General features: G+C 37.8%; 1 protein-coding gene across 50 annotated transcripts in view; it reads left to right on the forward strand.

The window, feature by feature from the left end:
• Positions 1–16,971, forward strand: part of PTPRD (protein tyrosine phosphatase receptor type D) — a 601,896-nt gene that overhangs the window by 487,201 nt on the left and 97,724 nt on the right. For 23 of the 50 annotated variants that reach the window (XM_034773574.1, XM_034773573.1, XM_034773576.1 and 20 more), the window contains 3 exons: positions 4,456–4,470; positions 8,651–8,763; positions 16,133–16,252. In XM_034773574.1, the coding sequence (XP_034629465.1) occupies positions 4,456–4,470; positions 8,651–8,763; positions 16,133–16,252 (248 nt within the window). The remainder of the gene's footprint in view (positions 1–4,455; positions 4,471–8,650; positions 8,764–16,132; positions 16,253–16,971) is intronic. The other 27 variants (XM_034773597.1, XM_034773598.1, XM_034773602.1 and 24 more) reach the window with 5 other exon arrangements.

Here is a 16,971-nt window from a genome sequence, read left to right on the forward strand (position 1 = left end):
GGCCGGGCCAGTTTTATTTACCTGCTTACGTGGCAGGTTTGGCCGATCGTGGCCCCCACTGGCCGCGGTTCGCCGTCCCGGGCCAATGGGGGCGGCGAGAAGCAGCACGGGAGAGGGATGTGCTGGCCGTGGTTTCTCGCCATCCCCATTGGCCTGGGACGGCGAACCACGGCCAGTGGGGGCCGCGATCAGCCGAACCTGCCGCGTAAGCAGGTAAATAAAACTGGCCCGGCCCGCCAGAGTGCTTACCCTGGCGAGTCGCGTGCTGAACGTTGCCGACCCCTGATATAAGTGTTTATCTCAGCTTGTTTCTGTGAATTTGCAGGTGCAGGTTAAACTGATACAAGCCAGGTTTAAACTGATGTAAGAGTGCCCCCGGACAAAATTGCACCAGTTTAGCAAAATCAGTATAAAATCATAACTTTAGTCATATTGGTTCAATTCTGTGCATAGACTTGGCCTAATAAGGGAAGTTATCAGATGATGCAGAAAGGATGATGTGGAATGCTCACAGTTAACAAAGTAGGAGCTTCATTCACTTGTGGGATTCTGCTTGCAGACACTGATGCTTCAGATGTTTTTTGGTAGAGTAATGTATAAATGCTTATCCAGATGAACAGGCAGAACGCAGGTTGCGGGTCCCAATTGGGGGGGGGGGAAGTGTGACCAAAGGGGGCTTAATGGACACAAAATGCTCACATCCCTTGCTTCACTGAAAGGGACTGGATCCATTTTTTGGCATGAGTAGCTGCCAGCTCACTAGAGACAAAGTTAGGTAGGTTATCCCAAACAGATGCCAATCAAACTCCTTTATGTCAAACCAACATATATTCTCGGCATTTTCAACAGTTTTTCCCAAAAAACATTTTAGAAATGTGTTAAGAGTTTTAAAACATTTTTATTGGTGTTTTGTTCCATATCCCTTTGCTTGTTAAAACAGGTTGTCTGGCTTTGTAGCCCTGGGCCAAATTCGGAGGTAGTGAATAAGGATTGTGTACGTTACATTTACAACCATTTACAGACATATAAAGTAATATAAACTGGGTTTGAGCTAGATCAAGAGGTAAATTAAATTAGGATATGACATTTGTGTGGATATATTGGATGTATTAAAAAAAAAGGAATACAGGCATGGGTATGCTTTTATAAGGTGCTTTGTACCTATTCAAAACATGGAAGAATTTCTAAATACGTTGATGAACAAAAAGAGCCCAGTGACTTTGTTATCTGTAAGGAAGAACATATAAGATATCATCTAGTAGTTGGGATGTTAAGGAACTTTCAGAAAAAAACACAGTTAATGTCTGAGCTAACCCTGGAACAGGGAGTAGAACTGTCTCAGAAGTCTGAAATAGTAAAAATTCATATTACTCAGTAAAAAAGTAGCAAACCAAAAATGATTATGGCAAATAGGGAAGCAGTATTGGGGGGGGGGAGTTTGGGGGTATAGGCACCATGTCTGTTGAAGGAAAGGAACCAAGGAGGTATCTTAAACAGGGGTGAGTCTTACCTCTTTTCTAGGATTTTTGATCAGAGACAGCTTTATGAACAGACATGGACTGCTAATTTCAACATTACTGTTATTAAATTTTAATATGATGTAGGGGCAGTGGTGACTGATTTATAAAAAGACGTTTAAAGCGATGAGCCCTAGCCCTCAGTTGGAAGAGGCCTGGGTAGTGTAGAAAAGTGGCCTGGGTCAATGCAAAGCTTTTACTACCTACAAAGGCAAGGCGTATGTGTCTAATACCTTTGTTATTTGTGAGGCTGTTGCAAATAGCTTTCCAGATTGAACCAAAGCCACTGAGATGGGCCTCATATAACATAAAGAGGAATGGGACAGTGTTTGTCATAAGTGGCGTGCTGAAAGGATGTGAGGCTGAGAGATGCCAAATCTGAGAGATTTTAGGCTTTCTTCTTCAGCCGTGAGAGTGCAGGCCAAATGTCATCCAATCTAAATCAAGAGGATTAGTACTTCTAAAAATGAATGGGAAAAATATTGGACCACACCCTCTGTCACTGAACATAGTTGCATTCTGAGATCCTTCATGATTAAGACTGATTGAGGTACTCAGTATAGAAGTAAGAGTTTTTTGTCCTAAATTGGTTGTAAACCCAGCTGAATTATGATGTGATAAGTAGTGGTACTCACTCCACACCCTTAATGAAAGGAGAGAATCATACTGAGAAAGGTTCCTTAAACATTCCGAACAGACGTTCCCATCTTTAGGATTTGGTAGTCTAAGTGAATTAACTGGACAAAACTCTTTTTTTCCCTTGCTTTTCTTGCCATACTCTTGCCCTCAAGAAAACTGTTTTTTTTTTTTTTGTTGATTCAGACAAAAGCTAGTAATATATACTCAGAGAAAATCAGAACTGTATCCAAAATTTCCAAAGAATTCTATATATTTAATTAACATGACAACATGAAGATAAAAATCATACTAGTCTATTTTAATTGGCCTCTGTGTGTGTTGCATCATCTTAGATTCTCTTATTCGCCATTAGCTATATTTTGTGTCCATTAAGCCCCTTTTGGTCATACACACACACACACACACACACGCCAATTGTTAAATTCATTGTTAAATTCAGTGTGAATTTCAGCAATTAATGTAGGGGAATCTGGGAGAAACTAAATTGATGAAACATACATGTATGGGTGGAAGGGGTAATTATACAACTTTAAACTCTCCTTATACTCATTCATAGCCATACCACAGCCCATCTTGTGCAACAACACAGGGCAGTACAGGAGCATAAGGCACCCCCTTACCTCAGTGAGTTAGCTACCCACGTAAGTGAGGAAGGGGAAGCATCCTTCACGCTCCCAATCCTGTGCAGGTGGACAGAGAACGGCTAGAGTCTTGGCTTTGCCTCTAGCAATGCACCAAGCAGCATAGCTCTGCCAGAGCACCAGAGGAGAAACATTGCATCAGGTGTAGGGCTTGTACAAAGTACGTCTCCCCCAGAACAGGAGGATAACTGATGGGCAGACTGCTTATCACCCAGGGTGTTCTTAGGGCAGTGCAATAACATGCTGCCTCACATGCAGGGCACTTGTTAAAGCTACAAGTTAGCCCTTAGATTCACTTGTAAATTTGGCCATATGAATTTAACAGCACATGTCTTGGAGGGAGAGGAAAATGTTAATTAATAAATGTTAGAAATTTCTAAAAACTATCCAACATCCCAGGATTTGCCAGGGCTAGAAAGAAATTATGTATCCCGCTGAAATATCAACTTTCACTGGTGTTAAATTCCTGTCTGTTTTCTGTGTTTCTGAAAGCTCACGAGATACCTAACTTTAAACCCACCATGGGTGCCAGGCTGGATGTTGCTTATCCTGGAACTCACTTTAATCAATGCTGTTTCTGGAAGACATTCCATGTTTAGGAGACAGAAAGAAACATTTCTTTAGCAGGTTGATTTTTGTTTAAATGGCAGCTGTGTGAATCTGCTCAGAGGCTTGGAATGTTATCTTAAATCCTTTGGATCCCAGTGGAGTTTTGCCAGAACAAGTAAGGACTGAATAAAAACTTAGCAAGGAGCTCTGGATTTGCGCCATAGTAACTAACATGATTCTAAGGAAACAATGGAGAGACTCTAAAAAAAGAAAAAGATATGTGATGTTGCAGGGCACTATAAAGATTTTAGTACCCATTGTAAGTAATAGGGTCAATGCAGCTTCCAAGCAATAAAATCTTTGTAGCTCCCCACATTATCATGATGATACACTGTGTTTTTTGGTATTTGGGAATAGTTTCAATTATGTGACCTGTTGATAGCAAGTAATAAAGTCTTTTTCCAGTTCCGCCCATTTTTATAGGTCCAGCACTATAGATCTAAGATGAGCTATTTCTTTTAAAGCAAAAAAGAGTATTTAGTATTTTACTGGGGAAAGATTTAGGATTACCTTAGTTGTCAAGAGACCTTTTAAAAATAATTTCTGACATTTTATTACCTAGTTGCGTAAAAATCTTTTGTAATTTAGTGCAAGTCTTAGTTACTCTATAGGAATATCTCATCCATTTAGCCTTTTTTTTATGAAAAAAATGTGTTACACTAAACTTCCCTGTACCTAGGTTAGATGAAAGTCTTTTCTCCAGCTTGTAAGTAAAATTCAAAAATATATCCAGCATCTGCAACCTCCTGGGATGTAATTGATTGTGGCATTATTTTGTAGGTGGTGACCAAAAGGGAATGTGATATTAATACAAAAATATTTTCTTCAGCAGCAAAAGACTCTTTGAACTTAACCTTGTGTCCTCCATTTATTCCATGATTAGAAGGCATTAAATGTTTTGATGAGCTGTCATTTTGTAATTTATGTAAGTTCTGTGTCCTCATTGTAAAACACCATTTCTTGAATCTCCTGTTGTCATGGTTACTCTTCTTGCCATTGGCCAACTAACATTTAACCTTTTTTCCCCTCTTTGCCGCATTAAAATGGAGCAGTAAACCTGACAGGTGAGAAGTGAAGAACAATTGCCCTCCATTTACACCAAAAAAGAAAAAAAAAGAGGAAAAAAGTACAGACAGTTTATCATGATGATGATTTAAAACAGAATTTTTGTCAGTCTAAATGATCTTGGACAGATACATATAAAATATAAAGACAGCCTGATAGTGCTCTAGATATTTTATAACGTTTACAACACTGAAAAGGCATGAGGCATTTATAGCAGTGTTTCATCTTTTAACTAAAAACAGTTTTTTTTTTTCATATCTTATATTTTCCTCAGTTACAATTTCAGGTGATAGTACAAATCAATTTATGAGAGTTCTTTGGTCAAGTTTAAAATGGTGTTCATGTCTCAAAATGGAGCTTTGGAAGAACTGGGAATTATGTACTGTAGTGGGTTAATGCACTTTTAACAACCTGGATGCAATCCTGACTTACAGTAGGTCACAAGTAAAAATAAATGGATGATCTCATCCTAGTCCTTAGAGGGTAGTCCTTCACATCATAAATCCTTTTGAACCCACACAATCTGATGCAATTACTATAGCATTCTCGGGTCTAGAGAGAGACAGAATTAGAATAACTCTAATTAAAACAAACAAAAGTACATTGTTCTACAGTAAGTGCCCCAAACGCTGCAGTTTTAGCGTTACTGTAGCATTTGAGGCTATTTATGTTTACTCTAACATTTGAAGCTGTCGTAGGATACTATAGTGCTTTTTAATATAGAAACGGGGGTTGTGCAGGTCAAAGCTGATATGCACTAGCAGAGCTATATGTGTAAAAATGCAAATGATGTCTGCCTCTAGGCAGTTCTCCTAGTCCTTCACTTTTTAAGAGCACCAGATAAAAATAAACATTCTTCTTAAGAATTGAAAGAAAAGGGAATACACATATCAATGTAAAAACATTAATGGGTTTGGTACTAAATTTGGATAAATATTTATCCACAATTTTGTATATGTAATGAATTAACAGTTCAACCTCCCAAATTTGTAGATTCAAATCAAGTAACTAAATGTCTTGCTACCCATTTTATACACTCGATTTCCATTTGCTCTTGCAGATAAAGGTTTTGTATGTTAAAAAAATAAATTAAAAAAAGCCTTTTGAAGCTGGATTGAGGTCCTCTAGGAAATTTAGCCCAGTGACATTTACTTAACTGAATTTTCATGAAAATCTGTTTTACCCCCTTTTTCAATGAAAGTGTCTTTTTTTTTTTTTTTAAATGAAACTGCATGTCTAAAAATACTAGAAGTGAGGGCCTGGCAGTCATGGAGCTCTTCTGGAAGCACATAGTGAGGTGGTTATAGGGTAGATTGTTCTGTGTCTGCCCACTGAAGGCCTTGCATAGCACTAGTTGTTTTAAATTTTGGATGGCACCTAAATGATTCACTGATGGTCACCAGATACTTTATTAAATAAATGAAAGGTGTAGAACTTGTTGAGTTTGGGACCTTTTACATTAATTCTTATGGCCTCAATTTTGACACCCAGGCTTATTGTCCATCTGTCCAGGATTTTAGAATGGCACACATCACCATGGCCTCTGAACTATGCTAACTAGTGCCAACTTGTAAATAGACCCATTGATTTCATGAAGCAAAATGTGCAGTAGTGTGGGTCCCTGTGCTGTTTTTTTTATTTCATAAAGTTTAAAGTGATTTCATTGGGGCTACTCACTGAGTGAGGTACTACTAATGGATGACATCCTGGCAAAATGTCCATGGACTTCACTTGCACCAGCTTTTCTCCCAGTATGATTAAGGATGGCAGAATCTGACTTTATAATTTTATCTCTGACCAGGGGGAGGGGGGGGGGGGGAGGGGGAAGCCGGTACAAATTACCAGGGCCTAGCAGTCCAGAAGGGGGCCCGGGGCCCAGCTTCCCCCCCCCCTAGTCGGCCCTGTTTAGCCGGTCTGCCCTTGCTGGGGGGCCCGAAAAAATTTTTTCTCTGGGGCCCGAACCTGTTCTCAGCGGCCCTGTCTCTGACACTGATCTGTAGTCTGTTTGGTTGAACCTGACAACAATTTAAGAAGACTGATTCCTGCACAGTCCTAGAAGTCTATTCACGGGAACTGTTTCCCTACAAGTTTTACCTTTCTTTAGGTCTGTGGGAGGTTAACTGGGGCTTAATCAATTTGTGGAGCTTGTAGTACATAGAGAGCATTTTGATACCCAGCCAGCTTGACCAGCAGAAGGACCAATAAGTGGCAAAACAAACCATTTAGGATGCAGGTACCAGATTACAAGGTTTGAGATAAATCACCTTGAAGCTGGCACAACTTTCCAGTGGCAGAGCAGTATATGGTCATGCAGGGAATTCCAGGCTCTGTGGGATGGCAGGGGCTAGGATTAATTTGGGGATAATACATTCAACCCCTAGAGAAAGCACTGACTCACATTCCTTTCAAGTGACTCTTTGTTATCAACAAAGCTGTGGGTCCAGAGTGAACAAAGACTCCCCAGGATTGCCATACCTGTTGCCTTTGTGGCTGAGGGGAGTGACATAGAAGAATGAGGGGTAGACTGAAGGAATCGCTTCTTCATCCTTCTCAAAACAATTTAAAAAAACAGTTTCTTGTACCCCCACTGAAGGGAGGAGCAGCCATATAAGGGTTTATCTGGAGTATAAAGTCAAGAGTCTTGCATTAAAACTCTGGAATTATTTGATTTTCACAATCTGATCTTGGAAGTCTTCTGCATATCGAACTTCCACTGAAGTTAACAGAGGTTCCATACTTCAAGAGCTTGTGGGATTAAGATACAATTTGCACAGCACATTAAGGCAACCAGAGGGGAAATTTTGTCTTGCTGAATGAGTTGTGTATCTTCAATATTAAAGACAAGCAAAAGAAATTGCCCACTGTCATCTAAAATAGAGCTAGCCATAGTCCATTGCTAAAATTGATAAGATTCCCTCCTACCCCATCACTCTTCTCTTTCCCATCACATCATGTCCTAATCAGTGTTACCACTCACTGCTCTGCCTGTAATACCTGGATAGAGAAGAAGTGAATTTAAACTGTTTTAAGAGGTAGCAGAGCAGATTTTAGCACCATCACAGGAAAACCTAATCAGGAAGATGGCCCAAGAGTGTGATGTCAAATAAAATGCAGGACACTTGAGATAGGTGTAGCTGTAATAACTCTTACACCCACCTCTCCTCCCTTTCTTGAAATTTGGCTTTTTGCCACCTTCATCCTCACTTCTTCTAAAAAAAAAAAAAAATGAATGAAAATGCAAATCAGTAGGTATGCTGGAAGCCAATACAGTTCTCCTTGGCTGACCTCACAGAATGGAACTCTCAGACAGTAGGAGCCCATTCTGACAGGAGACCCATAAGAGCTAGAAAGCACAAAGATGCCACGTTTCTGAGGCAAATGGGACCTATGGGCCTTTTTCTGTCTCTTCTGCCCATTGCATTTACGGAGGGTTTTTCAAGAGCATCAAAATTCCATTGAAAGTCAATGACAGTTAGGTACCTAACTCCCTTAGGCACTTTTTGAAAACCCTGCCCCTAATTTGATCAGAAGCATTTAAATTGAATAGGGGCTCTGTGACCATGGAAAGGATTGGGGCCATGGGTGTTCTGTGACTCACCCTATTACAGAACTGAAATATTGAGAATTGAGCTCTTACTCCCTAGAAAGTGAAAGCAACAGTGTTCAGATATATTATCAGCAACCTTGAAAGTGCCTAATGAATAACAGCTATTCATAAATAAAACAGTACAGAGCTGTGTATATTAAAACATGATGAGAGCAAATATAGCATCTTCATATGTTATTCACAATTACATAATGAAGATTTAAACAAATATATTTAATAAAGCTGGTAGGTAGCTAGCTTTTAAGACCGAGACAAAGTGGATTTCCTGAAGTTTCCCATTTATAGGCCGTAGCTGTTAATTATTCTAGTCCCTTGAATGATGAACTGGAGGATCAGTCTACTGCTGAAGGCAATTACTCCAACCCAATGTTTTCATGTTTAAATTTCCTTTATCCATGTAAATTGTAGCTGCCTTAACCACCATGACGCACACAATTGTTTTATCTTCTGCTTTGGGTAGTGAATACTCTTAAAAAGAAGCAGTATCAAATGATCAAATAGGTCAGACAAGTATATTTGTGTAGTTAACACTGAGGATCTTATGTGTGTTTGTGTTTACTTTATCCTTTCAGGAAGAGGGCTGAATCCGACTCTAGAAAAAGCAGCATACCCAACAGCAAGGAAATTCCTTCTCATCATCCCACAGATCCAGTGGAGCTGCGACGCCTTAATTTTCAAACTCCAGGTAAGATGCAGAACTCCCCCGTTTCCAGCGCTGTGACCATTCACGGTTTTCAACAATATTTCTTTAAACGGCACTGCTGCTAGAGAACTGAGTTGTTAAATGTTGAATTCTTTAGTTTCTACCAAATTCTTTATATTGATTAATGATGAGATTTTGCAGTGTATTTCTTACTAATAGTTTTGGGAATAATTTCTTCTAACTTCTGCAGTGTAAGAAAAATTCCATATTGAACTAATTAATGGAGACTCTATCAACTTAAGCACATTTTTTTCATAGAAACGAGTAACAATGAAGAATACTAAAAAAGATAGGGGGCTGGGAAATTATTTCCCCCCTATTTATTAATTGTGTGCATTTGACAATACTTTGTGTACAAATATTCCCTCTTTCCACTGCAGAGTCAGGTAGTCAGTTTCCCTTGGTTTTGTATGTGTCTTTCACATGGCAACAGAAAAGAGGAAAACAATTTTTAACATAGGAAAATATAACTGCATGAGACCAAAAATTGGCCGCAAGTCTCTGGAGCAGGTGTTTTCTCTGAAACTATTTTTAAATCTTTTTTTTTTTTTTTAAATTGACTAGATTTCCAGTTGACAGTGTCCCTCTCAGGGATTGGTTTACTAAAACTGTGAGAATCCTTTAATGGTGAAGGGTACTGCTTATAGGAATCATGCATACTTCTCATATTCACTGTGCACAACACTGCAGTCTCTTTAAGAGTCTGGGCCATGCACCTTGAGGATGTGCAAAATAAAAAGGCAAGGTTAGATGGAAAAAATACTCTTGTCTTCTAAAACAGGAGCAGTGTGTGAGGTCAAAAGGGTATATTAATATATAACTATTCCTGGGGTATAGGAATGGCATGTTGCAGAATATCTTTAAACCTGCTTTATATAAACTTTCCTCTTTTTAGTATGTTTAATCTTGTTTTCTTAATGGGAGTAACTTTGACAGCCAAGGACAGGATAAGAAGAAAATAATGTGAGTGGCATTGGAATTTTTATCACCCTTGTATAGATGGGTTGATATTTTATCTTTGGAATTTTCTCAACTTTGATGGTGATGTGATTCAGTAGCCTTTTTTTAATCACAGTATGATTTAAATGAAGTCCCAAGCTTAATTCTGATTGATTGCTTTTAAAATCTTCCTGATTTACCATTAACAATGTACAAAAATCAGTGCTAGTATTATAAATTCTGTAGTGTGAGACATGAACACAATCATGCCTTCAGCAGCTACTCGTGAACTCCCTGACCAAGAAGATCCTCTGTTTATTAAGCTTCCTGCTACAACACATCTTGGTCCTCTCTGGTAACTGTGAAAGGGGAGGAACTATGTAGCCACTTTTTAAAGGCACTTTTATGCATTTAAATGCATAAAATCAGGAAATTAAATAGAGATTCTCAGAGATTTACTAAACCACACAATACACACACACAATTTATCTCAAAAGAGTTAACTGAAATCCCAGCACTTGGTTCTGACCTATTACTTATTAACGCTCTGTGATTTATCCTTCATTTTTACTACATTCAAAAAACACTTAATGCAAAGGCGAGATTTTGTATACAAATGCACAAAAGTCAGAAAAAGAAAAAGTTATGGTTCTTACAGATTAACTCCCATCATATATGTTCTAAAACAGATTTCCAAATTCATTGCTCCCATAGTCATAATGGGCAGTGTGGATGATTTAATATTACTTCATACAGTTTTCTTTTTTTTTACTTTTGTGTGTTTAAATTTGTAGTCTTAATCTTGCATTTATGTTTATTTTTTGTCATATTTTAAAATAAAGTAGGGGAAGAGGCTGCTCATGCTTAATAACATTAGAATTTAATGCTGTACATTAGCTCTTGCAGACACTATAGTTTTACCTCATTGCTCTGAAAAGAGCTGGAGATGAGTGAATTTGGACCTTTCTTTGCAACAGCTGTTGATGTGAGATAGACAGTTTTCAGTGAACTTGGCTGTGAAGCCGCAATTCATTGATACTATTAGACCTGTCCCTTGGCAACAAACCTTTTTTGTAAAACGAAGTCTGATTTTCTGGCACTTGTGGCTTGCAAATGAAATTATTATTATTTCTATCGTGGTAGCACCATGGACCCCCAATCAAGGATCAGGAGCCCATTGTGTTAAGCACCATACAAACAAGTAACAAAAGAGACAGTTTCTGCCCTAGGTGGTTTGTCTTGTCCCGGATTTAAAAGCATGTTAGAAGGTGTTACTAACACATTCTAAGGATGAGATCCTGGCCCTGCTGAAGTCACTATTCCCAGGTGGAAGCATACACTCTTGTTTAATTCCCATTGACTTTAATGGAGACACCATAAGACTATGTGTACAGGACAAGTGAAGGTGCAATTATAGCATAGGTAGACATACGTGTACTAGCTTTAATCTAGCTGGCATAGATAATAATAGTAGTGTAGACATTGTGGCATGGGCTAGCAACCTATTAACAACACATTTTTAAATTCTACTCAAACACAAAGCCAGCAAGATGAAATAAAAAAGAGGCCTTATGTTCATGGGAACCATATTTTTTTTCCTTCCACATTTTTCCCTTTAAAAAAAATGGGCAGTAGGATGTGGGGCAGAGGATTGTGTTGTGTATATTTTATTGAAGCCTTTACAATTGCCCTCATACAAAGGTCTTGTCTACACTATACAATTTTGTCCCGTCTGAACAGAGTTACCAACAATTCTATTAAGTGACGCAGTGTTGAACGTGTTCTAGCAGTCAGTATGCACCAGGACAATAAGACTCCAGGGAGGTAGAGGATGTGAAGAGGATATTTATTTGTTTATTTTATTTCTTTAGATTGTTGGAGCACCCACAGAGTGTTGGGTGCTTTCCTGACACAATGAATACAAAATCTCTGCCACTGAAAGAGTACCATCAAAAAGTCATTTTGTTTCCTAATGAACTGATACTGTGGAGCAATTCAGGAGACAATTTGAACTTAAATTGAAATGTTTAGCTCACTAATCTCTTGTTTAATATGGTTACCAATGGGGGCAGAGATCAAAAATAAATTAGGCAATGTGAGGCAGAGCATCATCAACTCCCTTTCCTCTCCCCTTTCCCTCTCCCCCTCCTCCCCCATGTTGAAGGGGCAAACATATGCCTGTCAAAATAGAAATTTAGTAGATGTGCTTCCATTGGGAGATGATAATGGAGTGTGGACTGGAATCCCCTGTATTCATAATAATAACAAACCTTGATAAAGAGTAATGGGTGACAAATGCTTTGACTATTTGAAAGACTCCAAAACAACCACTGTCAGATGCCCAAGACACAATTTTGCAAAAAAAAATATATATATATATATATATATTTTTAATCTTAAACCACAAATTTATTTTGTCTAAGGGGGGAGTCAAGTGGGATGTGAATGTCAAGGTTTCGCCCTATTGGATTAAAATGCATTTGAATTGCATACCATATGAGTAAAAGCACCTTTAATATAGCTGGTTTAATATAACCGTTTGAAAGCAACTATGTGGATTGTGGCTAGTATTTATCTTCTAGTTCAAGGTCAGGACTTTCTTATTTTATTAATGATCAAGTTGAACTGGTGATGAAAATACTAACACAATATGAAGTCACCATATGAATCTAAATTCAGAATTGCCAGAACAATAAAGCTTTCAGTTTCCTATCACTTTTCTTCATGTTTTACCAGTAAAGAATAGTGTTATTAGGATAATTCTCATTTTATTCTGAACACAGAGGATCATTTTCATCTCTGGCTTCACTCCATTGCAACAAGCAGTTACACCATGGATAAATTTGGCACTGTGTCTTAACATAAGGGAATAGCCCACAGTTCTACATCTGAGAAGAAGATCCTGTCTCCATATGTGCTTTCCATACAAATGTACATTTGTTAGATAGGCCCATATGCCAGCAAGTGGGTCACAGCTGCGCCAAGTTTTCTTTGAATCAATATGAAAATGCCCAATCTCCCAACAGCATAAGGGATTTCATTTTGTAAGTCTATCATTTTCTAAAGGTAGAGGGGCAGGGGTGAAGGAGAGCCAGTCTTGCTATTCTACCGCAAGTTTACTAGAAAATATGGTATTAAAATCATTAACCTTGAAAGCAAATTTTATAAGTCACTAAGCCACGTGGACAAAGACTGGTGGGGGGTCAGGGTAGGAACAATATGTCTTCATCGAATGAAATCTACAGGAAGGAGAAGCTCTGACTTACACAGAGTAAAGTAACTGATTTGAAATTGTTTGAAATTTTCTGAGATCCAAGGCTCAGAAAAAGTCTCCAATCTGCTTGTCAGCTGAGGAACAGGATTGATTTATTCCTGACAAGTCACTTTTTGTTTTTCATTTAAGTACAAAATGTGTCACACTCGTAAATAATTTGTGTAATTGGACACCAATTAAACAATTATCTCATTATAGCACATTAGTTAAATAAAAAGAGGCTTGAAATTCAAGGAAAATAAAGAAAATTATAACAGCTTTGAATTCAAAGATTTACTCATATTTACATAAGCAATTCTTCACCATATACTTGTGGGGAGAGTTATTTAAAGAAGCTGCACCAGTCTGTTTCCAAGATGAAGAAAAACAAAATAAAACTGGTCAACTGGAAAATAGCAAATTAAACACAAGGGGAAAAGTTGATGTTTGGATTTATACATCTGACTTGCAAGTTAGCAGGGCTATCCTCTCATTGTATACATGCAATTCCTATTCATATTCATGAGAGTTATGTCAACACTGAAGGGAGAATACAGGCTTGTCTACTTGGGGAAATTGACCAGAATAGCTCGCATTTGGACACCCCTTTCCAGAATAAAAGTCACTTTAATTCCAGAATCATTGCTCCGCTTTGGGAGTACACTAATTATTCTGGAATGGAGTTTATTTTATTCCAGAATAGAGTGTCCACACAAGGAGCTGTTGTGGAATAACTATTGGAATGCTTTGAAATAGCTATTCTGTTTTTTTCTCCATGTAGACAAATGCTGAACCTACTCCCTCAAGTTTATTTTTACTGTGGTGACTGTTAAAGAATACAAGTAATTCCAGTATCCACTATACTAAGCATACCCTCCTGGAGTTCTGTTGGAAGACAAATTCCCATTGGTCACAGACCAATATTGTTGGGCCTTTTGTCTGTTGCACATGCTGAACACAAGTTTTGCATTTGTGTTTTTACAAGTTTTTGACAGAAAAAAGTGCCACTTTTATTGGTTCTATTGTTGATAGAAACATCTCATCATGAATTTTTTTGTTTGTTTTTCTCTGGTATTATATCAAATACATATTGCAATAAATAAGTCTTTAATGATCACAGATTACTAGTTTGATGTAGGCCTGTAATATAATTAATTTAATAAAGGTTTTTGTGTAAAAATTATATGTCAGATTTCTAATATGTTTGTTTTTTAAAAGCAATTATTGTGTGTTATCACAGCTCAGTGTTCTATGTAATCACCAATTTATTGTTTATTCATGAGGGGCTTGTAAACATGGAGCTGTATTCACATCTTGAGCAAGTTTCAAACCAAATGTGTGCTCCCTAATGATATTAAGACCACAAAAACACCTTGATCTTCTGTCTCATAAATGCATAAAAGCAACAAAATAGCAAATGAAAGGCTCCTTTTGTATTTCTTATTCATTTATAGTAAAATTCACCCCAATGCAGAGAGCCTACATAAGGCCAGGTACCTGGTTACATTCCGCATTAAGGGTGAAATCCTGGCCCCATTGAAGTCAAGATCAAAATCTCCATTGACTTCAGTGGGATCAGGCTTTCACCCATAGGATGTAAGTGTGGATTAAGTGATTGATGCAGAGGTCCTTTCACCTGCACTCTGCATTGTGGTGAATTTTGCCTTTACTCTACCTATTGTGCCTAAGTATTGTAGCCCATATAGTATACCATGTTCCTCTGAATTAGTGGTACATTTACCACAAGACAAGCAGAAGATATTTCCACATGTTATTGGAACCACAAGCTCTTGTTTAATTCTTTTTTTGGGGGGACACTATTATGCAGTATAAAATCACTCACTTTTTGCAATCCTCCGCAGTAAATAGGCACAAGGGCTGGTTGTGTATGGAAATTCAGGTGTAACTTTGCATGATGTTGTCTTCATTGATATGAGTCAGGTCTTTTAACGTTATTTTAACATTTTTGTGTGCTTTAATTTCTTATCTTTTTTGTCATTTGAATAAAAAAGAAAAGAAAAGCATGTCATTGGCATGTTATTCTTTTAGACCTACTAAGCATGTCAGAGGGCCTGTTCAGATGTAGTTGCATTTTGTCTTATTATTTTTAATACATGTTCATAGCATATATGGAATGATATTAATGTGTATTAGCAAAAGTATGCATTCTGTATTGTAGAACCATAAAAATAAGTCTGATCAGCTACATTTTGTGTAGTGTTCTGAGAGTCAAGTTCTGCCTTAGGTGCACACAACCCATGTTGATGTCAATAAGAGCCTACTACATGCACCAGCGACAGAATGTGGCCTTAATATGAACCCATAGCATATACCATAAAATCTCTTTAAGAACTGTGGATGCATATTAACAAGAGTACATATCTACATAATACGGATGCATAGAATGAGTACATAGCAAAAGACTTTCAAAAATGAAAAAGTAATTATTTGTCACTTCAATATTGCATCTGTTGTGTCTTTAAAAATAATAGCCCTACCAAATGCTATTACTTCACTTTATAAGCTGACTGTAAAATATTAAAGAATTTTAAGTATTGTTCAATTATAGGATCATAAAATGAGTTCTAGCAAAAGGGGTTTATGTTCAAGTAAGAGCCAGCCAATTAATTTTAAAAGTTATCTGTAAGTTTCCTGCTTAGAAAAGTTTTATGCCATGTTTCACTCTGCACCAAATGTTTACTACAAAATCACCCTTTAGAAACATATAATGAGAAATTTAAATGGTATTAGATGCTCAACTTTAGAAGTGCTAATGGGTACCTCTGTAATGATGGTTATAAATAAGACCAGTTAAAAAAGGACTAACTATGATTTGCTTAATCAAATAGCCTAATAATGTATCCACAATTTCTGACTCTTTAAAATGACTAAATACCCTTCACACTGAGCTAAGTATTGAGATCCAAGTTCATGGTGTTGTTGAAAAGGATAGGTTCACTAATTAACAAAGACAACCCACCTTCTTGTTTCCAGTAGAGAGATTGGACCTCTGGATATTTTCTTCTGAGTATGGTTTCCAGACAATGGTTTTGTGCATGTCAGAAGTGTACGTGTGTGTGTGTGATTGATTGATTATGATGGCCTTCTACTACTGTTACTAATTTGTTTCCCGTTTCCAATTGGCTTTACTTTTTACAGCTTTGAGCAGTAATTCAGTCCCCTACGCTTCCCTGATTGGCTCTGTGTCCTCCCTCTCTAGCCAAACTACCACTCAGTCCTTATATGATAATAACTCTCTCCCACGATTCGCTCGAAAAGGTCTAAACATCTTTGTCTCTATTATTTTCTTTGTTCAAGCACTGTTTTAGATGTACATCAGCCCACCTCCATTTCTGGATAAGTCTAGAGTTTTCTTGTGCCTTTTCACTCCCATACTTTTCATTGGGGTGCTTGATCTGGATCAAATCAGTTTAATCATTAGAAAAATGTCACCCACCCTTTCAAAAATGAATGTAACATAGCCCTTAATTTGACAACTGACAAAATGGGAGACTCCAGAATGGATATAGATAGAGTTTTGGCTACTAATTTTGTACCTGTAACTTCCAAAAAATATCCCCAATATTCCTGGATACTCCCCTTAGTTCAATTGACTGGCAGCATGTCATACTATCTATAATAAAACCTCACAGTGGCGGAATCATTGTGCAGGTAGCATTTGACTAAATGAGTGTAGCATTTCTGTGTAATGTACAAGGCTCAAATGATTAGGATCAGTGCTGCTGGTCCTTCCTATGTACTGAAGTTTATTAATTGGTGACTGAAATACCGCAAAATCATTTAATGAAGTGACCCTATCATAATCCCATGGTCATTGAGTGGTGCGGTAGCAAATGCAAGTTAGGTGTCCCACAGAACACTCCTGAGATTCACGGTGACAAAGCAAACTGAAATGTGCAACACAGCTTCCACTTTGAGCCCCCTGTAGTCATCATTGTTTTCTTTTGTAATTTCAACAGATCCTGGGGTTCACTAGT

The sequence above is a fragment of the Trachemys scripta genome, chromosome 6, assembly GCF_013100865.1.
Source record: "Trachemys scripta elegans isolate TJP31775 chromosome 6, CAS_Tse_1.0, whole genome shotgun sequence".
Classification (NCBI taxonomy): domain Eukaryota; kingdom Metazoa; phylum Chordata; order Testudines; family Emydidae; genus Trachemys; species Trachemys scripta.